The 27,656-nt window shown below is 36.7% G+C and overlaps 1 protein-coding gene across 3 annotated transcripts in view; it reads right to left on the bottom strand.

Moving 5' to 3' along the window:
* Window positions 1-27,656, bottom strand: part of LOC115919834 — a 63,373-nt gene that overhangs the window by 21,886 nt on the left and 13,831 nt on the right. Inside the window, exons 1-3 of one of the 3 annotated variants that reach the window (XM_030974244.1) lie at window positions 15,777-16,341; window positions 13,045-14,968; window positions 9,412-9,441 (exon numbers count right to left, since the gene is read on the bottom strand). In XM_030974244.1, the coding sequence (XP_030830104.1) occupies window positions 9,412-9,441; window positions 13,045-14,968; window positions 15,777-15,820 (1,998 nt within the window). In that variant the 5' untranslated portion in view covers window positions 15,821-16,341. Of the gene's footprint in view, window positions 1-9,411; window positions 9,442-13,044; window positions 14,969-15,776; window positions 16,342-27,656 lie in introns of those variants that run through there. The other 2 variants (XM_030974246.1, XM_030974245.1) reach the window with 2 other exon arrangements.

Here is a 27,656-nt window from a genome sequence, read left to right as displayed (position 1 = left end):
TTAACTCTGTATTAAAGCCCTTCTGCTTCAAAACAGCCAAGGTATGTTTTAACACTATCACTTGCATGAGTAGCATACGCTGTAAAATTAAAGCATAAATCTACGATCTTGGGTGAGATAGCAGATGGTGTCTTATAGAAGTGAACAGAACCAAAACAAATTTGGTGAATAATGTTCTTCATGAAATACACCAATTTGATTAAAATACATCCACCTTCATTACTCGCATACTGTATTCCTTATTTGGGATGATGCAAAATAAATCGAAAGTGTTATGGATGGCAATGCAGTATACGTTAAAAATACAACCTGAGTGCACAGACAAAAAGTGCTTTAAATATGTAAAAGTCGTTTTTATTTTAGTGTTACTATGTAGATGTACATGTATGAATTAATACACTTCCAGATTACTTCAACAGTTTTTGCACATGTAGTACATGTAACTTTAGCATGACATGGCTAACAGGTAGGCAACAATCTTTTTGGTTGTTTCCCTCATTATCCCACTTACGTAAAAACTGCACCGAGTTCACAAACAAGGGCTTTCTAAAGTATAAAAGAGAGATCACAAATTTGAGTGAAAAGGACATAGTATGTAGGCTGAGAGCAGCTGCAGCATTGGTGACTAGACACTACCTGTCTCTTTGCTCAATCAGCTTTGACATTCAATAAGTTAGAAGGATGAGAAAGACGGCTAAAAACAGATGGGTCTTTTGGTTTGGGGTTGAAAATGAAAGACTTCCAAGAGAAATGAGAATTGGCAGGACCAAGCGGAGGAGTCTATCTGGGTTATTTTGGGTGTTACCGCAAAAAGGCCCGTTCCGGGGTGCTCTATTTCTGACTGATTGACCTGCCTATACTGTTTAGGGTGGAAGAAGGTACTTCTAGGTCAACTCAAAACTTATTAATGATCAAACATTCAGATGGCTACAACTTATCATTGAAATGACTTAATGTTAGGGTGAAATTTGATAATTTTGGACAACAATTGTAAAAATATTATTATGACATCAATGCATTCTACTAATTACAGGAAATTCTTACTGAATTTATAGGTTCAACCCTGGACCCAATATCATATCTAATCCTAACCCTAAACATCACTTACAGCCTAAAAGAAATCTAAGACCTAACCCTATTAAACATTTAGGTGATCAATATAGAGCCTGGAGAAAACGAAGCCAGCCAGTACAGTGTACATACAATGTATAGTAGTTGGATCCCCATCAATATATGATAAGCATTTCCAAAATTTTCATTTGGAAAATGTATCGATTTCTGTCCTCTATTTGGGTGAAAAGTGTTGTTTAATTTTTATTCATATGAATGAAATCATCAAATTAGCCCATTATCATCTGGGACCTATTTGAGCTTAGGCCAATCACATTTGAAACATTACATCTGAGATGTAGGATTTTCACCGGTAGGGTATTTAGCCTGAGGTGACATTTAATCCCGATCTAATCCCAAGTCATTAGTCACCAGTCAAAAGACAAGGTATACATTTCAACACATGTGACCCCTAAGGCATGACTCAGCAAGTTCATTACTGCTCGCCAACATGGCCATCGAGCTTCTCACCTCAACCATGGACTCAAGCTATAATGAATGTATTCACATCATGCCAAGATTGCTATTTAGGCAATCATTTATGAATTTACAACATACCAAGATTTCTTTAATGTATTCACATGATACTAAGATTGTTCTTTACACACAATCATTAATATATGATCATAACAAAATTGCCATTTGGGTGATCGTTGATGTATTCACATCATACCAAGATCGTAATTCAGGCAATCAATAATGCATTCATAGCATACCAAGATTGCTATTTAGGCAATCATTAATGTATTCACATTTATGTAGATTGCTGTACCATACTGTTTGCAATCATCGAAATACAAAGATTATTCCATTTGCCAGGAAGCAATGTGAATACAGAGATATAGGATTCTATCATTTGCATTTAAGATATTCACAATCACATCACACAAAGGTGACTATTGGCTGCCTTAAGTAATCATCTCCATATTCAAAGCAGACACAGATTTCTATTGGTTGCTGTATGCAATCATTGATGTATGTATTCACATCAAACAAAGATTTCTGATTGGTTGTTGCATGGCATCCTCTATTCATATCATCCAACGATTGCTACTAGCTTAAATGGTTATGTGATGTAAGGAAGACAAGTTCACAGTGGTACCAATAATCAGTAGGTATAACCGCTGGTAGCTGCATAGTGTTGTGAATGGAATGCCTGACTAAACCTCTGGATCCACCCAATTTAACATACAATCAAATCTAGATCTACTTTTCGACAGTAAGTCTACCTGGCCTGCTAAGAAAGAGTGATAAAAGGATTGCCCTCGAGCAGGTCGTCATCAGGATTAGCAGCTAGAGACTAGTCCTTTCTCTCACCAGACACACACCGCCGCGAGATGAAAATTGAATTATTCACATCTCTAGAGGTGTGAAGAAGCACCGGGCCTTAGGGGCCATGCGGGCGGGCAAACAGGGGTGAAGCATCTTCCAATTGTTTGTTATTTCATTTCTAAGGTAATGGAAGCGAAGCACTACTCATCGCACGTCCCACGGGATGGTGTCTGGGAAACAAGAATAACTAAAGAAAAGAGGATAAGAATGGGTCATAGATTTATAAATCTAGCCAGCTTGGCGTGAAAATGTTAAAATTGACAAATTCTAACAGAAGTTTAAATTTCCAATACAGCAAAGGGGAAACATATAATTTTAACAAAATGGAAAATAATGATAATCATGATGGTATAAAAGAGGAACAGTTTTTGTGTATTTGACTATCAGGACAACAAGATATGGAATGTACTATGAAGCAAGAGTATTCAAAATGAAAATGCTACACCATGTATATGGACCAGATGACATACTAACTTAATGACATAATAATATTAAGGATTCAGGATAAACACAAACATTTTTCTATCTGTTTTCTGAATTCAAATTAGCTATCCCAGCCCTGAGATGCAAATGCCTGGACAATTTGAAAAAAATATGAATAAATATTATTTTTATTGAAAAAAAAACTCACAGAACCATCAGTAAGACAAAAAATTGGACCATAAAGACCAAAAGGTTCCAAACATTAAAGAAAGGCAGAATACTTTAAAGCAGCAGAAAATGGGACACTTGGAGTTGATGGAACCTCACAGTGTAAATAAAGTGTCATATTGAAACTGGGTTCTGAGCTGATCTGATCTGAGTTTGGAATACCCATCTCTTCTTCTGATGTCTTTACCATAGGGCCCTATCTTAAGGGTAATGTGTTTCTCAATCCCAAACTCAGATGCTGGATTCATCTACCGTCATTCTATTCATGGGTAACACACTCAACAAATTTAAAAGTACAACGTCTGTGAATTATGTTATGTGTGAGTCACTGTCCAATGAAATTGAAAACATGGACTGTTTACATGCATTCTCCCTCGGAGATGAGAAGAATGTAAAGGTTACAGTGGTTTTCATGTTTAGTGGTTTAGTAGTAAACAGGTAGTGGAAGAACATATTTTTATCTATTATCTCATGCTCATGATGAAAACTACATGTATACAAGATATGATTAAGTTTCCATGTATGTTAGTCAATATTCAATATTAAAGATTTAAGATTAAAATTTAAACTCATTTAAACTTCAAACTTAAGGAAGCAAGATTGAAGTTTTGTTGTCCTTATATAAATAAATTTTTATTTCAACCAGTATTGATACAAAAAGAGACCCCAATTTGTTATTTTTAGCAACAACTCCATTTTTAACTTTCAAAGTTGTCCCCATTTAAAAAATATATTTCTGCATAATAGCAAAACCATAAATACCAACCGGGGGGGATTTATCTTTTACAGAGTATAGTGATAAGGATTTGTCCATTACCTTGCTCTAGCTCTAGCTCTAGGAGATTAAAATCCTTTCCTTTTACCAACCTTTCCTTTGTCTTCCTCTTATTTTGAGCTAATCTTCCTGCCAAGGCTTACAATTATCATCTAGCTCAGGTCTAGGCCTTTGCTTGCTATTAAAGGTAGCATCAAGTTTGCACTCGTCCAAAAGAGAAGACGTGGGTTTGTACTAACACTGAAAAAAAAAATTGTTACCACAACTTAAGTATTACCATACAATTAATCTTTAGTATCCCTTTCTTCACAATGAAATTATATAAACTATCGCATGAGAAAATACATCAAATATAAGATACATAATATAGACACCCTAAATAAACTATTATTAAATTGGACTGCCATATGCCAATACAGAGGCTGTATGATACACCATCCCAACTAACCACTACACAAAAATGGTCCTAAAGAAAAGAATATTATACAAAATATGATCTACAGAATTCAATCAATGGAGAACAAAGCCTTTAAATCATTGATTAGAATCATTAATGTACCATGAACATCGCTACATGATATCACAGATGACCTTAAACAAATGCCTTTTCTGTCCTCCAGTTGAACTGACAATATACGCACATCTTCAGGAAGCAGTCGTCTAAACAGAGTGTTAAATTTTAAAGAGTTTTGGATGTGGTTTTTCTCTTTTAATCCTGCGGACATCATTTATGACAATGAGTCATTAGAAAATTCACATTTGACGTACATGTGAACGCATTTAATCTATAGTAAACAAGCCAAATCTAAATCTTACAAACACATTGAAAGATTAAATCATCTGCTGATAGAGAGCAAGAAGGGTATTAACTCTAAGAAATAATATGATTTAATACCCTTCTGGTTCTTAACAGCTAGACCTAGCTATATGTAGGTCTACATATCAGCACCTGAAGAGAAACAACCTTTTCATAATCATACAACTTATACATAATAGGACATTATATGATACAAACCTAATTATAATTATGTCAGATCAGACTAACTAGCTCTTAGCTAATCATGTATCAAATAACCTTCATCACAAAGTGACTGGTTCATAACTTCATACTGTAAAGATCAGCATATTAATTGCTTATTTCTGTGAATTATGAAGCCCATAAAATGATAATTAGAGAAAATATTACAAGAGTTAACTTTGAAAAGAAAGACCAGGGGGAAAAAAAGCTTTATCTTTTATAAGCTACCTTAATACTCATTGGCTACTTCAATTATGAAATAATCCATTCCTTTACATACGACATAGCCCTTAATTTGTCTGACTGCATCAATGCTTCTACACCATATGGTATGAAGGACTCTGTCCGTCTCGTTAAATGAAATGATTACTAGAGCGTCTGCTGGCCACTGTGTATTGCAATCCAACGTCTCGTCCAATCATTCAGTCATTCATTCATTCATGTGTTTAATAGTGAGAAGACTGAGCTTAGAGGTAGGTTATTAATTAGCAGTATTATGAGGATGAGTCAGCCACATGGAGCGCAGCTTCCAACCACATTAAGGTCATGAATGGACAACTGTTTTTCGATGCATATACCTCTTAAACCTCTTTTGAAAGTTTATTCCTAAAATTTGAAATTGAAAACTTGAATCATAACAATTCATGAATGCATTACCAATCCTATGTATGCTCAAGATTTAATGTAACAGTGGTTTGGAAAAATGTGTCCGGTATGGCATATGTAAACACGTTCCAATGATAGTAAAAAAAGACTTCTGTCATAAGTGACCTCAGGACCTTGCATCATTTTCTGAAGCTCCTTAAATTCCCCAGGGACCTATTTTCTCTTACTGATGACCCCGATTATTTTTCATAAGGAAATAGCCTACTTTCATAAAAAATATGTTCCAAAGTTGCTTGTTTTCAGAGTTGACAATTACATAATCTCTGATACAGAGCGTACTAAAATACAATAGCCAGGTTCTGATACTTAATTACATGTATGAGTACCACTTCTTTGTTTTTTGTTTAATGATCTTTGGACTTCTATCTCTGATCTTTGTAGTCTATCCTTAATTGCCTTAATTATAAACTCAGGAACAATACCAGGAAGAAACAGATAACTCGGTTGGACCTCACTTCTACTGATAGTGATACTATTCATATCACAAGGGAACAACTTTGACACTAATCTACTTAATTACTGATTGTCAGAACATTTTGAGAAAAAATAACAGTAAGAAACAGTAAATTTATCATTAGCTATTTCCCCCCACACTGTGTACTTTCTATCAACATACATCAACTACCAAATCCAAGATCATATTCATCTTCTTATCAAACTATTATGTCAAGTGATACTACCATAAGAAAAAGTCTGTAAATATAAATCTACAAAGTACTCATATTTTGCATATAATCAAACACCTTCTATCCTGGATAGTCTTGTAAGACAGACTGTAGTTTCAACCAAATTTCTTTAACAGAATGGTAAAATTTATTAATTTCTTCTTGTCCACACTTTTTAACCCCCCAAAAAAGCATGAGGTTCCATGTTCTTTTATATTTTTCTTACCAAACCGAAAACTGAATTTGTTAAAATAAAGTTTAATTTCTCCATGCATGACAGAGGTTCAAAACAAAAAATCTTGACGAAATCAATAGGTGATACGTAGACTTTGTACGTATCACTTAATTAAATTGCACTGTACTAAACATGTTTGTTACTTTACTGTCTAACAGTAACACTTGCTAAGATTCTTCTACATTCATGCCAAAGAAATAATATCATATAATTAAATGAAGGGTGTGGGATGAAAGGAATGCCCCCCCCCCCCCCCCCCCCGAGGCAAGACTCTAGGTATCAAGCTTACTTGGCCTTTGAGAAAGAAAAGGGTAATTACAAATTCAGCTTCCCTTTATACAGCACTGTCATGTCCTAAAGAATCCTCATTATTTGATCAACATGTAATCTTTTGAAATCTTAAACTCATTATGGTCACATATAATTTATAGCCAATATCATGCACATTATATTTGCACTTGTGATTTCAGCTACCATACTATACAAGCAAAAGGAAATGAGCTCAAAAATTAATATTTGCTCACAAAATGACAAGGCAAATTTTCATCAGTCACGTAGATAGTGAGGTGAAAATTCAATTTTTGTGAGAAATTACTCCTTTTTCCTGTTTTTCTCAAGTTAGTATAAACTTGGAACATGCAATCATCATGGTTCAAAATGGTTTGTAAGATCATAACATAAACATAAAATTGTGTTCATGGATTATACATGTACATGTATAATATAGCAGGTATGAGATGGATTTTTTTTGTTAAATACCTTTAAAAATACATGGGGCCAGTGACAATGAATTTAGATTACAGTTTATAGAAATCTTTAAATGTTCAAATAATCATTTGGACTCTGATCTTCAATGCTAAAAGTGCAAATGTGACTTCAATTATCACTAGTCCTGGGCGAATCTTACTCTTGACAGCTCAGCTGATACAATCTATATCCAGGATGTATTTCATCAATATCTTCTGATGAAGAAATTCTGTGCCGCCCCCCCCCCCCCACGCACACATACATGTACACCTACTCCACCAAGAAATCTTATCTAAAGATCAAACTTAGAGGCTTATCACAGTCATCCATTTCCAGGATATGTATGATTATTTTCAAAATATAATGGCATAATTTTGTTTTTTAAATCAGATACAAGAATTTTTAAATTAATGTTAATGTGTGAGAAATCACTTCCTTGTACGTTTAAAAACATGAGCCACCAAATTGGAATCTTCATTATTACATACCTGTATGCACTCGTGCATTTTGTGTAACATGCCCTGTTGTAAAGGGGGAAGTCCCTCCCTCTCTACCTCTCTTCAACGTTCACTATAATGGGTTTGATATCTATACAATTCTTAAGGAGCACCAAAGCACACAATCTCTCCTTTGTACCTTCTCTAAATAGCTAATATTTAATTGTTAAATATTGTCGTCTTTCTGGGCGTTTCCATCCAAAAGACCTTTGTAGTATGGTGTTTCAAACAGGAAGAATGCTATTGTGTGTTTGCATACAATGTACAAGCAGTGGGAATAAATTGACATCTGTAAATAGAGGATTTTGGTATCAATAAGGCATGGGACGAACATAAATGCCTGTAGTATGTTCACATATGCCTGCATGTATATCTCAGCAAGTCACATATGAAACCAAGAGGAATAGATACCTCATAGATATATAGTAAACTTGTAAATGTCACAGCAATCTTTTCTAAAAATAATCGCCACACGGACATGAAATTTGAAAGAAATGGACAATGGTTGCCCTTTCAATACAATATAATGATTTCAACAAAGTTTTTACCAGCAAGCATCTAAAATATTTTGAAATAAGATATGATTGTATCATGAGCTTATAAATACAATGTACATGTCCATGTTCATGTATTAAAACCTTTAAAATAAATTTGTTTTTAAAGAGCATATATGAAAGCTGATATATGTTTAAAAAAATAATAATAATTCCGCTTTTATATAGCGCTTAATACATCTAAGATGTCTCTATTAAAGCCTCCACCAGTTGTGTTAGTTGCTATTTAAGGCATGAATATTAGTCTCCCTAAGCCCATACATTGTACATACATGCATGATGTGTTTATACTTAGTAAAATGATAACAGCTTAAAATCTTACATCCAGGGAGTCACAGGGGGCATGTTCCCTCCCCTCCACTGGAAACCTACTGAACTTATAACATGTTATAATTTACTGTGCCCCATCACCCACACCTTTTTACAACACCTATGTGTGTTCAGAAATGCTTATTCTAAGCAAACTAATACCATCATTCCATATACTCAAAGTATGACACACTTGTAAATATGCATGTGATCGAAAATGCATGACAAATTAGCAAGTTATCAGAAGAACACAACAGGTTCTTCACAATACTGCAGACCATTGGACTTTAAGGTTTTTTTAATCATTAGATTATATTTGGCATAATAGTTAATGCATTGAGCAAAATAAAGATTAAGTTTCTGCCTCTGTTATCAATGTAATAATCATTACCGGTAATCTAAATATTTGCCATATTTGAATATAACTCAAGTGAAGGCAAAGTCCTCAACAGCCAATGTAGGTAAACTCCCACTTGACAGAGCTGCAGGTACAGGGTCGATCTACACAGAGGGGAACTCCTGCGTTGAAGGGTGCTATCAAATTATCGAGAACAGTAAATATTGATAATAATAATGAAAGGAAAATTCACATCTTACTTCTCTATAAATTTTAGACAGAGCATTTTAGTCTTTCATCTTACAATTTGGCAAGTAAATTCAGGGCCCACAACCGCGATAATGAAACAGTTGTAATCTTTTCACAAAACAATTTCATAAAATTCTGCAGCTACTTGAGAGGTTCATGTAGTTTGGAGTAATATAATATGATGCTATGAGATTATAAGGATGATATACCATAAGCAGCAGCAAGTAAATATGTTTGATTGCTTGGTAATTTTAAAAAGTTGTTACCTTTGGTTTTCCCCTTTTCCGTGAAGATAACTGCAACATAATTGAATGTAAACAATACAATGAATCATTTTTCTGAAATTACATTTAAATATTACAAAAAGGAAATACAGGATATCCACTTAATATCAAGCACATGAAAACAAATTCTGGAAAAACGCAATGATAACGATGATTACTAGGATGATGACAACAAAGACTTGGAAAAGTAATTCATTTTGCTGTATAAATATTACAGACTATAAGCAGGATTCAGTCATAATCATTGAAATAAATATATGTAATATCTTTGAGAGTACACGGTACATGTCAGCACAATAATCAAATTACAGGAGGCCGGAGCTCATGATGCTAATGTATTTGCTACCGTTGCAGTCCTACTCTGCAAATAGGAGCTACCATTTCCTATGATGTAATAGAACTGTTCATTTATTTAGTAGCTACCGTTGCATTCCTAGTTTTCCTACTGTGTAAATATGAGCTACTATTTTCTTGGATTACTTCCTCAATACTGACCATGTATTGCAGTATGACATGAGCAAATGTGGTCATCGGTATCGGTATGTATTCTCTTCTTTCCCAATGAAAATTGGTTATAACCTAATCTCCTTTCAAGTTCTATAGTTTACAAGCAGCAGTCATTGCGTATGTAACACTCAAGGAGACAAATGACAACTCATAAAATATAAGAGAAAATGTAATTTAAATTCTTTTCTAAAAGCAATGAACACGGTCTCCAAAGAGACCAAGAACATGGTCATTGAGACATGTTCATATGATAATAGATGAGTGTACATCTCTCTCCCGACTGCCTCTAATTGAGAGGGACTTGAACATGAGTGCAATACAAACCTAACCCCATATAAACTATGACTAACTTTCAGCTTAGCTCAAGGCATGCATGCCGACTGATCATGTAACATAGAATTGTATCTTTGGAAGTCAGAAGGGTGTTAACTCATAGTTTAAAACCCTTCTGACTCTATTAAGACGATATCGAACATGGATCTTAGGTAGATGTGGGACGAGTAGGCCTAGTAATACCAAATTTCTTTTCTCCTTGTTCTTTCTCTGGCTAAAATTGGTTTTCTTCTCGCTATTTCTCATTCATTATCTACCCGGTAGCTATGATGGCATTTAAGGGGGAGGGAGGTGGGCTTGCATTACTTATTTAGAGAAATAAATGTGAAAACTGAAAAGGTTGTTCAAATAAAGGGTGGGTGATGTAGGGGTCACAGCATCTTCTTTCCGGAGGGGTCACAGCATCTTCTTTTCAAAGCGGTGCCCCCCTCCCTGCTGTTCTTCTTCTCCCTTTTTATCTCTTTTTGTTTTTCTATCTGATTGAGAGAGGGGCAAACAGTCTCTCACTCTGTCCTCTCTGTAGCTACACTGCTGAGATCTGGGGCCCATTTCATAAAACTTTTTATCTATAACAAATGCTAAATTTCTATGACAAATTAGCTCTCAGCTAATCAGATGCCTTGATTTCAGTAGCTTATAACAGTAGCTTGTAACATGTTATTGATATCAAGTTTTATGAAACAGGGTCCAGGTATGACTAAGAGGAGAACCAATGAAACATTGCCTCAAAAAATAAAGCGGAAGTGATTCCTGCCCCATTGATTGCCAATTTGATGAACATTCATAAATCCTTAAATGGCCTGATTAATGGATGAATGGTTAATTCCATTGATGAAGTATTGGTGTGATGAAGTAATGATGTGATGCAGTGGGGTTGAATGGGAGGAAACTGGTTTAGCCTCAAGGGATCATGGGGGTGTCGGGCTGACATAGACGTAACTACAAAGGGAATTTGTAATTTTAAATGAATGGGAATACATGTACTGAGGTATACCCTGCAGATGGCTGGATGCGCACTTTCTATACACTAATCAGGACTGGTTTGTAATATTGGTTTCACATTAGTCACATGTTCTTTCTTGAACACATGAAGCTTAATGAACATGAATGTGAAACCGCATAATATATTTTGCCTTTCTTTGTTTGTCGTTCTTATATTAATTCACAAAAATACACGTACATGACTTACGTTTTATGGTATTTGATTTTTGGGTTTATAAATTACTTTCCTTCCTTCTTTTATGCACCAACCACAGTAATAAAGACATGTAGTTCTCCTATATGCTCATTTGAAAGTATATGAAAAATAATGAGATGAACAAAATGTAGGCCAACGTACGAACGTGCAAGTAAATGTGGTCTCTACTTTACATCACATACACTTGCCTTTCTTATAATTCATGAATTCACTATAGATGCAACAGTGACTATTAAGCTGCATGGCAACCAAGCCAGTTTTTAGGACATTATAAAAATATATTTCATGAGGTTAAGATTCTATAGTGCTCAGCTATAAAGTAAGCAGTGGTCTGAAACCATGGTGGGTAGGTAGTCTGCAGGATAGATAGCACATCCCATGTTTCCTTTGAGATCCCAGGAGATACTATCATAACTTGAGTGAAACCCATTTATCTTCTCCTCAAATCAGACATATATTGAAACATGATAGTTTATGCATCCTTGATCTTATAAACTACTTCCTCTAAATTTGTGAGGGGAAGGGCAAAGAAGAGCAAGTTTGGTTTAAAGTCTGGGGCAATAAAGATGAAATACCGACATTAAGTTTCTCTTCTCTTCTCATAAATTTTCTAATATATATAAATATTTTTCCATGTACATGCACAAATTTCTCAACATCCAATTCCGCCTCCCCCCCCCCCCCCTCCCCAGCCAGCTAGTCCTGTTTCTGTCCCATGAAACTTGAATCAAAGCACATAAAAATTAAAACCTAAATGTAAGTGCATGAAAGTAGTTCTGTCAATAACTCAAACAATTAAAATCTTTACATTGTAGCAGCCACAATCCATTACTTTTTAGCCCTGCCTATCTCTCAGTATTACAGTAGATATTCTTAACGTTGCTAACCTATATGTCTTTTTTAAATTATCACTTTCATATATTTATTATCAATATAATCTTTAGAGGACACTTTCTGTCATGACAATATAATGATTTACTGCTTTTCCACTACAAAGTGGTAACCATGGATACAGTAAGGTCATAAAGCGGTCCTAGTATTATTTCCTATTGTAATCACCATGTTAAGAACACAAGCGTGTCAATAACACTTCTACTGCTCTCAGAAACAAAGACAGTTTAATCTCTCTGGGTTAGTCTAATGGGTAACTGGTCTCTATACAGGGAAACCTAGGGAATTAATTGCATGCCTAAATTGATATTTGAGTTTAGGTTGGTCTCCTTATTATTATTTTTAAAAATCCAAGTACATTATTTTAAAGTACATGTACATCAATGAATTTCCAGAATAAATGAACAGCTAAATGTCTATAATGCTATTATGCAAACTAGTGTTACAAACAAGAAATGTTGGTAACATAAAACTTCTGAGAACATCATGAATGGCTCAGATTCAGGAAAGTTTCATGTTGTGAATGAAGTGAATAACTGACACGGGCAATGAATTTTCACAAATCGCAAAATTTCTTTCCACATGAACAGCTGTTACTCATTATCATGCCACAAAAAGTTCTGTTTTAATGGCATGTCTTCTACTCGTTTTGATTAAAAGAAAAGGAAAGAGTTTTGACCACTTACCGTATCATCTGGAGAATGTTCCTCTCCTGAAGATGACGACTGTTCCGTTGAATCATCATCACTACCAGCTCTGGTTTCACCAGGCATGAACCCTCCAATGTTGAATGATGTATCATAGCCTTGATCCTCTACAGAGTCCTCAAGCTCCTCTAGAGTTCCACGAGCACTATCAGGCTCGTGACGAATGTCCTCATCATCATCCTTATCATTCATCAGGTCGTAACCACCCACAGCATCCTCAGAGTCATCGGTGATGTCCGAGTCATCCGGTTCAAAGTGCGGAGGTTCGTCATCCTCGCTTCTCTCTTCTTCATCTTCTTCTTCTTGATCGCTGTCCAGGGTTGACTCTGGTAAGGACATGGCCATGGCAAGGATGTCGGTACTAGCTCCACCACCACCACCACCACCACCAGAGGTGATTAGACCACCACCACCATCACGACTCCTAGGAGATACATCAGACGTGATGGCTTCTGCTGTCAGGTTGATGCGATTCTTAGAGATATCATCTTCCATAGAGGGTGTAGGGGAGAGGAATGAGCATGATCCTTCAGAAGGAAGATCAGATACGATATCAGGTCTCTCCTCCTTGGATCCAGAACTCAGCTCAGCCACAAGTCCTGCTGATTCCACTTTGCCAGATACGGTAGCTCTTACAGGTTCATGGCTCTGTGCTTTGACTTCTGGAAAGGGAACGTCTTCAGTCTTACTGGGAATGTTCTTAGAGGAATATGGTGATTGGCTTAACGCTTCATGAATGTCATTAACTGAATACTCATCATCAATCGATTGTGTTTGCGGCTTTTTCGTGTCTACGCTTCTTTCTTGAGCAGCGGCGTGATTAGACCTCCTAGATGGCACCTCTGGAACATTCTTGCGCCGACTGCTCTCAACATCCACATTCAACTTTTCTGCATAATCAATATCAGGCCGATTAATTGCAATAATATCTGAGGCAGGCATCTCCTTTTTCTTTGGTGGATCTACATGATGAATCTCTGCATCACTGTACTCCCGAGAGAATGGTCTCGCCGACTGGCCAAAACTCCATCTTCTTGTGGAAGCACTGGAATCCTCTGATTGCCTTGAGGAGCGATTTCTCCTCATGACAACCTTAGATTCTTCAGCTACGACAGTCTCCTTATTACTAACGTCCATTGGTATGGCTTTGGTAGCTTCTACATCTCTGTTAACATCTCCATTCGCTTTAGGAAGAGAATCCTTTAATCTGTCTTCACTAGGTATATTTGCCACAGGTGGTATATACTTTGAATTTATTACTTCATCACCATTTGAAGCGGAATGTGATACATTGTCATCGGATTCGAATACCTCTGACTCAGAGTCCCTGCGGATACCAACCCCAAACGGCTCTCCAGATCTGTCCACATTTTCATGGATGCGTTTCTTGAAGACCGGAGGACTTGTAGGTGGGCTACTACTGGTCCTTCTGGGACCTGTTGTTGCCCTGCGTTGGATAGGAGGGCTACTCGCAGCCTCAAACTTCTTGAGGACATTTGTGAACCTCTTCCTTGGGTCATCTCCACTACCCTCCCCTGAGCCTTTCACCGGTACACCTGTAAAGTCCCCGCTTAGTCGCTGTTGAACGTTTACATTATACTCATTGCTGGCAGGTCTTGGACGACCATGTACTGACTTTGATTCTTTGTGCCGTAGTACAACCCCAGACAGTGAGGACTTGGCTGCATTGCTAGCATTGCTAGTTGTGGTGTTGGCATTGATGTTATCGGTTGTCTTGACTAGTCTTGGGGCAGGTGGAGGCTTGCCAGTGGTGGTAGACTGCTCCTCAAAGAGATGCCGTAGCTTGCGTACATTGGAGCTGATGGTAGACTTCTCACTGCCGCTTGGGTTACGACTGGCTGTTACTGCAGTGGACATGTTGATGTCAGCCAGGTCCCAGCACCTGAAATGAGCAATAATACAACCAAAAAAGAAATTAATGAATATTTGTTTTTGAAATTCTGTATTTAATGCTTATATTATAATGCAAAAACTGTTATAGGCAAATTGCACAAGAGCTTGAGATCATGAAAATATAAGCCATGAAATGAGTGAATCACAGCTGAAACAATTAAACAAATTAGCAATTTTCAATCATTTCAAGTGGCAAATTGTTCTGGCTTTACAGTGTACAACTCCTGTTAGAAACTGACTGTAAAATGTGAGACAAATTTTGGCAAACGATCTGAAAATTTGTCAAACAAATCAAAAGGAGCATGGAGATATCTCGCTATAGGAATGGGAATAAGTTGTATGATTGGATGGAACCTTGTTTTTAATTTCTACATGTATTTGCATTTAGACATACATGTACATGTATAACACAATACAACAAACAATGTAAGAAAAACACTTTAATACGAAATTACAAAAAAAGGCTTGACAAGAGAGTTACATGTCATCAGCTTGAGCCAGAAGGTTGTGAAATCATTTTATACAAGTACCTTTCTGACACTCAGCAGAGGATGTAAATTAATAACACTTGGTAAACTTTTGAAAACATATTACGTAGTTCAGATTTGAATAAAGATCTTCCTACCACACATTATTACACATTATCATACTGTCGGACAAAACAAAAACATTATTTAAAAGTCTGCTTTCATATACACAGGAATGTGTAGTGATTACCACGGTGTAATCATTGAAGACAATGTGCTAACAAAGTCAATTCTTTCCCAACCTAGCCATTACAACCATTCAAGACTTACCACTCAAAATCATTTTCAGACATTTCTTCATCTGATGACGACATGTTTCCTAAATCAATATCCACTCAGTACAGGAATAATGAAACGGTCTTCACTGACCACCTACATCAATGTCCACTCAGTAGGGAAATAATGAGATGGTCCTCACTGACCAGCTTTCCAATTCAACAACTCTATATACACCATACAGTATGTTCTATTCCTAAAGTATTTATAGGATAGCATGTATTCCAACAGATCCACTATAATCCCATGTGACTAACTGCCTTTCAGCATCTAGTGAAGACAGTAGAGCAACAGCATCCAGACTTCCATATGAAGCCTGTGAGTGCTACTGACAGCTGTGTATGGAGTCACTAGTGATGTACTGACAGATCAGCATACATAGCTAGCCCGGTCGGTCGGTCGGTCGCGATACATCAACGACGTCATGTGCAGTATGTGACTACACTTTTATGCACACATGAATAAAACATAAAGGGCTGACTTGTATGATCATTCCTTCTGTGCAATTTACGCGATTGCATTTGCAGAAGTATACACGTCCAAAATGTCAAACAGCACAGCTGAAATTGAAGAACATCATTCGGTATTACTTCTTTACAAGATACGACAGATAGTATAAAGAGCAGGTCTCATGAGAACAATTCTGAACAATCTGTACGATCAGACATGAATATGATGCCATTTAAATTCAAAGGTTCTTCATGCACAGCTACATGAATATCCACAACCATGAAGGTCAAAGCCAGAATTACCAATGGATCAAAAATTGTTTGTCCTTTCTCAGCAATGTTTTGCTCGTCTAATTAGCAGGAAGACAATGTAGGTCTGCATGTTCACACCAATATCCTGTATACTTCCTAGTACAATCAAGTATCAATTAAGAAAACAGGCGATATAAACAAGTCCGTATTGTGGATACCACTCTCTCTCTCTCTCTCTCTCTAGAATGTGCCTTCCGATAATATTGCAGAATAATATAAACCTATATAGACGCACATGCCAAGAATTACATGTATGTCTCGGAGCTTTCTTGAGAACATGTCCAAAGCGGCACACCTAAATGATGCGATTACTTCCGACTAAGGTTTCTTTGATCCTATTAGAGATTCAGTAGATCGAGTGTGCGTATCTATGGCATTGGTTCGCTGATTTGGGGCCCTATTGTAGAGATCTGTGAGAACGAATGCAGGAAGTTTGAAGTAAGGTCTAAACAAAGCAAGAGCAAAGCAGAGATAAAGGACAGGCTTATCACCGTCTTTGTGGCCTACCTTGACTGCATGCCCAGGAACATTAATCCTATGATTATATAATGTGCACTAGCTGAATAATGTAACAATGGCACAATAAGGGTGATGTTTGAAGATGTAGTATGATTGAGGCCAAACATCAATTACATTATAAACAAATAAACACAAACTATCTAATGTCCAATTGTTCTCCTGGGTCCTCGAATATCAGTTATCAATCCTTCTACAGACTGGGTTTCTATCTCAGACCCTTGTACACAAAACTCAATGACTCATAGAATGAAAGATTCCAATTTAAAAGAAGTGATACACAAGTAATCAGAACTTTCAAAGTTTTCAACATGTCACCGAGGATAGGCCTGCATATTTCAAATTTGACAGATGGACCGATTGCTGAATGGCATGGATGAGGCCTTTATGATACTCAAATATTGGGGCTTTCACAACAACATTGTCTGAAGAGGAGCTCCAATGAAAACTTGCAATCCCAACATAAATCAAACAGAACTAATTACAGAGTTCATGGATCTGCACAGATCACGAAGAACGATGGTTTCATGTACTGAACGTATAGACAAATAAAACAATGAAAGATGGCTGACACAGAGAAGTTCAACAGCTGCCTAGAATGTATTGAGACTGGGTACGATGCAGATGCTAGTTGAGATCTTTAGGAGATCAGTGCTTGATTGAAAAACTGTGATCTTGATATCAACTGCAAAATATCCACACAGATCACTCTAGAACTCTTTAGAAGTGTACATGTATACTACAAACAGATCTATAGAGAAACAAGTAACGTTGTCCCGTCGCCAAGGATGTACATGTATAGGACCAGGTCTGATCTACTAGATGTTGAGGAGATGAGCGATGCTGGAGACGTTTGTTTACTATGGTGGCCCTGAAGGGACATCGCGAATAGACTAAATCGTGAAAAAATGCGATAAAATTCACGATATCGTCAATTTTATCGCATATTTTTCACGAAGAAATTCACGAAATTGACGATATCGTGAACTTTATCGTGAACTTTTCACGATGAAATTGACGATATCGTGAATTTTATCGTGAAAAGTTCACGATATAAAGTTCACGATATCGTCAATTTTATCGTGTACTCTCCTGACGGGCGCTTCGTAAACAAAACCAGCCCTAGCTGGGGGAGACAGAGAGAAGGAAAAAAGGGAAAGGGAAAGAGAAGATAAAAGGAAAGAAAGAATAATAAGAAGAAAAGAGGGAAACGGGGGGGGGGCGAAGGGCTCTTGCCTCCTCCTCACTCCCCCCCCCCCCCGCCAAAAAATAAATAAGGAGAGAAGGGAAAGGGAAAGGGAAAGAAAATATAAAAGGAAAGAAAGAAGAGGAAGAAGGAAAGAGGGAAACGGGGGAAGGACGAAAGGCTCTTACCTCCCCCCCCCCGCCAAAAAAATAAATAAGAGCGAGAGAGAGAGAGAGAGAGAGAGAAGGGAAAGGGAAAGAAAGAAGAGGAATAAGAGGGAAACAGGGGAAGGGCGAAGGGCTCTTGCCTCCTCCCCCCCCCCCCTCCCCGCCAAAAATAAATAAGAAAGAGAAGGGAAAGGGAAAGAAAATATAAAAGGAAAGAAAGAAGAGGAATAAGAAGGAAAGAGGGAAACGGGGGAAGGGCGAAGGGCTCTTGCCTCCTCCCTCCCCACCCCCCGCCAAAAAAATAAATAAGAGATAGAGAGAGAAGGGAAAGGGAAAGGGAAAGAGAAGATAAAAGGAAAGAAAGAAGAGGAAGAAGAAGAAGAAGAAAAGAGGGAAACGGGGGCGAAGGGCTCTTGCATCCCCCCCGCCCAAAAAATAAATAAGAGAGAGAGAGAGAGAGAAGGGAAAAGGAAAGAGAATAAAAAAGGAAAGGAAGAAGAATAAGAAGAAAAGAGGGGCTCTTGCCTCCTCCCCCCTCCCGCGCCAACAAATAAATAGGAGAGAGAGAGAGAGAGATAGAGAGAGAAGGGAAAGGGAAAGGGAAAGAAAATATAAAAGGAAAGAAAGAAGAAGAAGACGGAAAGAGGGAAACGGGGGAAGGGCGAAAGGCTCTTACCTCCCCCTCCCCCCTCCCGCCATAAAGGGAAAGAGAAGGGAGAGGGAAAGAAAATATAAAAGGAAAGAAAGAAGAGGAAAAAGAATAAGAAAAGAGGGAAACAGGGGCGAAGGGCTCTTGCCTCCTTTTTTTTCTTTCTTTTCCTTTCTTTCCTATTCTCCCTCTTTTTCGTTTTTCTCTTTCTTTCTTCTCTTTCCCTTTCCTTCTCTCTCTCTCTCTTATTTATTTTTTGGCGGGGGGCGGGGGGACGAGGCAAAAGCCCTTTGCCCCCGTTTCCCTCTTTTCTTCTTCTTCCTCTTCTTTCTTTCCTTTTATCTTCTCTTTCCCTTTCCCTTTCCCTTCTCTCTCTCTCTCTGATTTATTTTTTGGCGGGGAGGGGGGGGGGGGGGAGTGAGGAGGAGGCAAGAGTCCTTCGCCCCCCCCCCCCCCCCCGTTTCCCTCTTTTCTTCTTATTATTCTTTCTTTCCTTTTATCTGCTCTTTCCCTTTCCCTTTTTTCCTTCTCTCTGATTTATTTTTTGGCGGGGAGGGGGGGGGGGGGAGTGAGGAGGAGGCAAGAGCCCTTCGCCCCCCCCCCCCCCCCCCCGTTTCCCTCTTTTCTTCTTATTATTCTTTCTTTCCTTTTATCTTCTCTTTCCCTTTCCCTTTTTTCCTTCTCTCTGTCTCCCCCAGCTAGGGCTGGTTTTGTTTACGAAGCGCCCGTCAGGAGAGTACACGATAGAGTACACGATAGAGTACACGATAAAATTGACGATATCGTGAACTTTATATCGTGAACTTTTCACGATAAAATTCACGATATCGTCAATTTCATCGTGAAAAATTCACGATAAAGTTCACGATATCGTCAATTTCGTGAATTTCTTCGTGAAAAATATGCGATAAAATTGACGATATCGTGAATTTTATCGCATATTTTTCACGATTTAGTCTATTCGCGATGTCCCTTCAGGGCCACCATAGTTTACTACAGGCTCTTCCAGCTATAGAGGAAACAGGATGAGTCAAAACCACAACTAGTCTACCATCAACAAGTACACAGTCCCAGGTCAATTCTGGTTATTAATGACTCTACATTAGGCACGTGCTAGTACTAGAGTGATACAAATAGGTTTGACATGTGTTTGTTTGATAAATAATAGGATCAATTATAATAAACAAAACACAAGTTTTAAACAAACTATAAATGTTGGCAAAAGATTTTTCAAGAAGTAAAAGTGGAGTTCTAACAAACTTTTGAACTTATGCAGGGAAATTTGATGGCAATGTAACAAAAGGAATGTGTTTTGGAGTGTCTAGCTGTAACCAAAGAAACTTGCATATATCAAAATAAGCAAGAAAAATCCACACAGCTATGAATTTTCATTTTATTCCGCATTTCACTATACCATTTTCAAAATATAATGAGAATGAAAGCTTGAATTGGACACTCCTAGTGCATCTTAATATTTTATGTAGGAACTTTCTTGTGCACATTTTGTATTTTCATACATGTTTATTCATTCATGTGATTTCGAATTTTCCAACAATGTCTTCTTCATTATTCCATAGCACGGAGACATTGCATCTCAAGTGTCTATCGACCAAGACTATATAGGCAAGACATGTCTGTCAGTCAGTCTGTCTGTCAGTCAATGTAGTTATCCATAAGGGCAATGAGAAGGCAAGCATTCTATTCTAATCTTTCTTTGTTTGTATCTATAGTCCTGACTGTCATGATACCACAGATGAGGTAGTATATATTGCAATCATTTATATCAATTTTCAGGCAAACATTGTGGTGGGAGAAATTTATTACAAATTTATAGTCTGAAAAGCAGACTTCATTTAAAGCTTGTGTCAAATCATTGCATTTATAGCAGAGAATAGTCAATTACATAATGTTTTTCATTCAAATTTCATGACTAATTTTGTTCAATTATATTTCAATTATGTTGATTTCATAACAGATTTTTACAGCAATTTGTGTGGACTGAAGGTTGCTAAAATCTGCTGAGGTTGATAGGTAGAATAACGATGAAGATGACTTGACTCTATCTACATGTACATACATTGAAGAAGGTAAAGGGTATACCCTATGACATTCACTTGATTAGCATTACTTGTATAAAGTTTTTATGTTTATTTCAGCATGTTGGCTTAACGAACCACCCCTTCTCCCCTCCCTTGATAATCTTATCCCCTACTCCCACTCTGGCTCATCCTAAATATTAATTTCCACGGTAACTCATGACCTTTTAATTTTGCCCATGATTCCCCAAAATCATAAATGTTAAGTCGCTCCTAGCTGAACCTGCCTGTCCTGTCGGCAGTCCAAAGTTCCCCCACAACATCAATATGAGTCACGTAAATTATGATATTCGGAAACCCCTGCTCAGTCAGCTAGCACTGCTCGCAAATATGCCCGCTCATAAATTATGTCCACGGGTCTTAAAGGGAAAGCCAACGTAAATTATCAATTATTCTGTGGTCAACCAATAATAAACAGAAGCTTTTAAACATATTACGGAACAAGGCCACCATGGATTTGGTCAAATGTCTATTTTTCTTGGATCATCTTGATGGTCAATGACCCAGATGATTTCTTTTAAAATATTTTAAACTGCTAGAGAACCTGTATTAAAAGATTTAAAACTTGCTCTCCTTTGGGGGTTACTAATTATTGCTCTGAGATTATGTCAAGATGAATAGGTGTACATGTACATAATATGAATTATGAGCTAAGAAACAACTTGTCTACTTTCAAGTCATTTTCAAGTGAAGTAGGCATAGTCTGTGACACCTTCATGTTTCAATCCAAACTTATTGAACTTTTGAATAAAAAGCAGGATTCAAAATTCAAAATTGTAAATTATATTTTTTTAACAAAGATTAAATGTATTTAATATACCTTTGAATACTGTGCGTGTTTACTGAGTTATCCATTCCAAATTTTCAATGGCAACCCAAGGCATTATAATTGTTTATTTTTCGCAGATTCTAGACATAACAAGATTCAAATTTGGGTACCGCTTTGCGGCACATCAATAGTGCAAATAATGTACACTGTAGGCTACCGGTATACAGGTGTTTTATCATCCAATCGGAAGCGACATGAAGAATATTTTTGCTACAAATTGGAAATAGTTTTATCACTCATAAGACACCACATAAAATATATAAAAAGTTATTAACCAATAAAATATTAACATAAAAATGTTTTGAGCTTATTTTTTTCATTGAATGTAAATACCTCATAATAGAATTTTTGTTATCTCAATTTGAAGATTTAAAGTTGTGTCAAAGTATGGGGTTATGTACATTATGTACCTATGATGTTCATATGTACGTACCCTTTATGAACCCACTACCCCCTCTCCCTAAGATCAGAGGGTGTATTTGATCTAAGAAGCTCCCACCAGCCAGCCCCCTTGCGTGATCTCATCAGAGGAACAAGTAGACAACCAATCACGACGTATCGCAATCCCAGATTTGGGTTGAAATCAGAGGAAACAGGGATTCTAACTGAACTCAATACGCCTACCAATGAATCATGTTTCTATAAACTGAGTAGAGTTAAGCTTCAACAGCTAGGGCTAAGGATTTGGTCTTAATTCCATGGGCATGTTGGAGAGTATTCTACTGCAAAAATCGCAGCTCTTTAATAAATTGATAATCATTCTAAGTGGTTACAGCTCATCTCTAAATATGATGCAATTCCACCCAGACCAGACAAGAATATTCTTGGCTACGTTTCTCCAAGAAACGCATTTCTGGCTATGGCAACAAATCATCCTTTAACAAACTGAGGGATAAATCAGTTCACTTTGAATTTTTAGCATTTTTAAAAGTAATTCATGCTAGGGACATGCCTCTTTACAGCTGAAATTATTCATTTCACTTTTAAAAAATAACTAACCTCTTTAAAAGTGATGTTGAACAATTGCATTATCAAATTTTAAAATGAGTACCTATCATGAAATTTGATCAAGACTCAAACTACTGCAGTAGTAGTTTCCATTGCATACATGTAGATGCTAGAGTACTTGACATCTTTCAAGAAATATAAATGTACAGAAAGTAATCCATTCTATATTTAAAATCAATCCTTTTCACTTCAAAGCCACACAAAGATAAAAAGAAGAGGAAATGTTATCATGTAGTTTGCTATGCACCAAAATAAATGCTTCATAAAGGTTTATGAGTCAAAAACAATCAAATAGAGTCAGAGGCAAGGGCAGCATGTACAGGTAGTTCTCTTTGTTCATATCTAAATATCCTCCATGATGTAAACATATTGATTGGGCAAGCTAGGACCCACTTAATGAGCAGGGTTTACAGGCCATATGCTGCAATCAAATCTTGATTACAGCATATCATACTAATATATCTTAAATATATGTAGCATGGATGATTCCAGCTAGTTGCTATGGTAACCCGATGTGGCATTCACATGCTACTTATTACCGAGGGTTGATCTCTCTTTCTTTCTGAATCTTACTCAATAGAATCACTCTTGAAATGTCAGGTCAAAAACATGAAAATAAGAATTCAGTCAAGCAAACTAGATGTAAGCCAAAAAGAAAGACAAAATGAAAAACAGCAATCAATAAGTAAGAGAATTGCAAAGAGGGAGTAAAATAAAAAGAGATTCAAATCAATTCACAAAACACATGCTTCAACTAGTGTCTGTGTAATATTATAACAACAAATTTACATGTGATGTTGTGTAATTTTTTTTCTGTTCAGTGGACTCTCTATATTTTCTACAATATTTGTAAGTACTTTGTATACTATGCAGAAATGTAATACTTTGAACACTGTTGAAGAAAGAAAACAAAATATGGAAAGGAGTATATGGGCTCCACAAATAGAAGAACAGGGAAAGAAAAAAAAAAGATCGCAACTAAGAGGTCTTTATTACTGAGTGATGGCATGATAAATGAAGATGAATACGTGACACAAGTATCAGTTTCATACCATAAACATTGCTCCCAAAACAAACTACATGAAGAGGATACATGCATGATCAAAACAAGATTAATCCAATCAAGATTCATGATCCTACATGTATCTGGTTCTGCCTACACTACAGCGATTTGCAATGCTTTGATCTCATTTTTTTTTTTCATGAATTTTTCAATAGCATTCCTTTTAATGAGAAGCAATATGTCAAAATGATATTTTATTATGAAAAAGCTAAAACACTTTGTTTTTGATTCGTATCTCAGGATAGGAAAGGCAAACATGATTTCAACTTTTAGAGGTTGGAACAAACAAAAAGATCAGAAACAGAAATATCTCCTTAACTTTATCACAACTTAGAAAATGAGTAAACAGTACCCCCCCCCCCCCCCAGAAGAAGAAAAAACAGGGCAACACAGAGAAAGTTGAAGAATATAACATTAATTGGAAAAAATTATTGAATTTACTGTTAACTATGCAATAAATGACACATAGCAGAGCAAACTTATACGACACCATACGTCTTAAGTTTTTTTTTCTTTTCTCTCTAATAAAGTTTTAATCTCATTTCTAAAGAAGAAGGTATGACTGTATGGTCATCTGTCCTCACATAGTGACCGATGGGTGTCCAGGGTTCAGCGTGACTCCCAAGATCCCCTGGAACAGTCACAGTCATGGTATGGCTATAGTGATGATGACCATACTAGATACACCCTTACAGGTTACAACTCAACAGCTTAAAGGGAAAACATCAGCCATGCCAGTATTCCTACATAATAATACCAATTCAACTATTACGTATACCCTCTATTCAACTTTATGGGAAGGAAGAGCCTCGTGGTACAGGGTTAACTGTTTTTTCCAGGAAGACAATGACAAACATGTAAAGTATGTAGGCATGGTGATAATCTTTGTTCATAATTACTGCTTAGGATTTGTATAGTAATATAGGATTATTTCAACAAAAATTCACATTTAACTCACTCGAAGATGCCATTGGGATTATCTTTATAGGCCAACTAGTAGCTCTCATGGCTCTTGCTGTAAAAGTCACATTTCTTTTCACTTCTTGTGTTTCAATGTAATTGTACTAGATAAACCAAATCAAATCATGTCCACCTTTTTAAATCAGAAGGATCATTGACCATATTTGTTTAAGAATCTGATTCATCTTTTATCATGCCTCATTTAACCTTGCCTTTCTTTGTATGTGTAAGAAGCTATGCACCTTGTATTGTCATGTAAAATAGAAGTGGGACAATGGAACTGGAATATACCACTTTTCTCTCTAAACCTCAATGAAACGTCACAAGTGTATTGTGTGCCTGGCAGAATGGTGCAAACAGGGCCAGGAGCAGGATGTACATTTCTAGAAATAAACCCATGCATTTTAAAGTGAGAAAAAATAGACATAGGACTATTAAAGATCATATGTTCAGGATTTTATCATATTTGTCAGTGGATGTTTTCAACTTGAATGTCACTTTATATAGCCCTTCTAAGAATCAGAAGGGGGGTGGGCATCAGCCTCATGTTAACCACTTAGTGATACCAAAGAGATACCAGCTCTCTTTGGTGAGTCACACCAATGACACCAACACCATATGGACTACAGAACAAATACAAAATAAAATGAGCCCTATATTAGCCAAGAATAGGCGGGTTTAGAGTCGGGCGGAGTTAGTTTGGGGGTGTGATGGAGATATACATGTAAGGGCTGATTTTCCATTTTCTCAATTGGTGACAAAATGAAAAATAGTCAATATGGTAAAGACCAATTAACTACAATCCTATGCATGCTCTTACACCGTATGAATAGAAAGCAAAATGATGACACTGACCACTATGGCCAGTAGATCTAATCTCACTTACTATAACAAGTTTACACTGGATAGTGAGAACTGGACTAAATCCTCACCATTCTTCTCACGATCCTTCTCACCACCACAACACCAATGTCAATTTCCCAATTAGAAAGTATGCCCCATACAATACCTATAAATACCACAGGTTATTAACGACCAAATGCAATTATGAACTTGGCATTCACCGTGGTTGACTGTGGTCGGTGGCTTGGTCAGTGGGTATATACCCCAAATGCGCAATTCCACGAAGGCAATCAAGGCATGTATTAAACTGAAGGGAATTGTTTGTATGTACACAAATATAACATACCAGGGTGTTGTGGGTAGCACAAGATAATCAAGAAAGTAATGCCACATGATTGAAAATTCATGACAAATTTTCACTTACGCATGAATATCAATGATAGCAAACACCTTGCCCTTTTTTGTTTTTAAATATAACTTTTCTGTGTAATGCTTATCATACATGTACATGTATGATAAGCACTCCTATCTGGTAACCTGCACTTCTACTCAAGAAGGAATTACCGTATTTGCCAGCGATAAGGCCGCAGCGCTGCATAGGCTGCACCCCCAACTTTGACATTTTATAGCAGAAAAAAAAAGCGACTAAACAAAAATATTCATAATTTTCTTATAAAACACCATTTTTTCTACAACCTGATACTAAATTCATCAATATTCTTATAAAATTTACAGAAAAAACTAAGTTTACTTAAAAAATGATTGTAATTTAGAAAATCTTCATCAATTTTGAAATGTTGTATCCTATACATGTATATACCCCTACCACAACGAAATTGCCTGAAATGGATACCAAGAAAATAGACTTGGTGCAGACTTTGTCAAGATGTGCAGTAGCTCCGTAATGGTCCCTTCTTTTAGCGATGCAATTAATGGCACGAACTTAGATCTAGATCTACTGGTAGATTTTGTTTGAAAAATAAGTTATGAAGTTTATTTTCGTCTCCATGTCAACAATGCAACATAAAATTGTCGGTAAAATATGTAGAGTTATTCTAGAAATGTCCTGTACTGTTGTACATTAACTGGTATAGTCATTGTAGTCCCATATGTACAAATCCGTGCTGTTACTGTTGTTGCGCATATGCCGCACCCAGACTTTTTAATATTTTTTCTTCCGAAAATACTGCGGCCTTTACACCGGCAAGGCGGCAAACACGGTAAGGGGAATGCACTTTTCTGTTCTACAAGTCTATCATTAAAACGTGACAGAAAAATTCCTTCTTGCAAAACAAATGATAATGGTACCCAAAGGTACCTTTTGTATCATCTGATAATCATACATGTATATAAAATGCATGAAAGCAATCCAATACCCTGTATTGGTAGTAAATTTGGTTTCTATGAAAATATTTTGAAGTCTATTATCATAGAGAACAAAAGATATATTCCTAAAGCTCTGCTGGCTTATTCAACATGAAGTAGGACTTTGAACCCAACTGAATAGGAAGATATTTCAACAATATACAGGTACGTACATGCACCAACAATGTCCAACAGGTACATGTAGGAATTCCAAACCAATAGAATTAATGGAATACACCCATGGGGATAGATGGTACCATCATTTCATGAATAATAATTGTGGGGGGGGGGGGGAAATAATGTTCATGACACAGCAAATCTGTTCAATTATTTCATAGTCAAATATTTTCAAATTGCTGTACTTTTCATTGTTATTTGATGTTCATGAAGAGATATGAAATAAACTGAATATAATTGAATTCATAGTACAT

The sequence above is a fragment of the Strongylocentrotus purpuratus genome, unplaced genomic scaffold, assembly GCF_000002235.5.
Source record: "Strongylocentrotus purpuratus isolate Spur 01 unplaced genomic scaffold, Spur_5.0 spur5_scaffold_7, whole genome shotgun sequence".
NCBI lineage: Eukaryota > Metazoa > Echinodermata > Echinoidea > Camarodonta > Strongylocentrotidae > Strongylocentrotus > Strongylocentrotus purpuratus.
The sequence above is the reverse complement of the archived record's forward strand: the minus strand, read 5'-3'. Positions and strand labels throughout refer to the sequence as shown.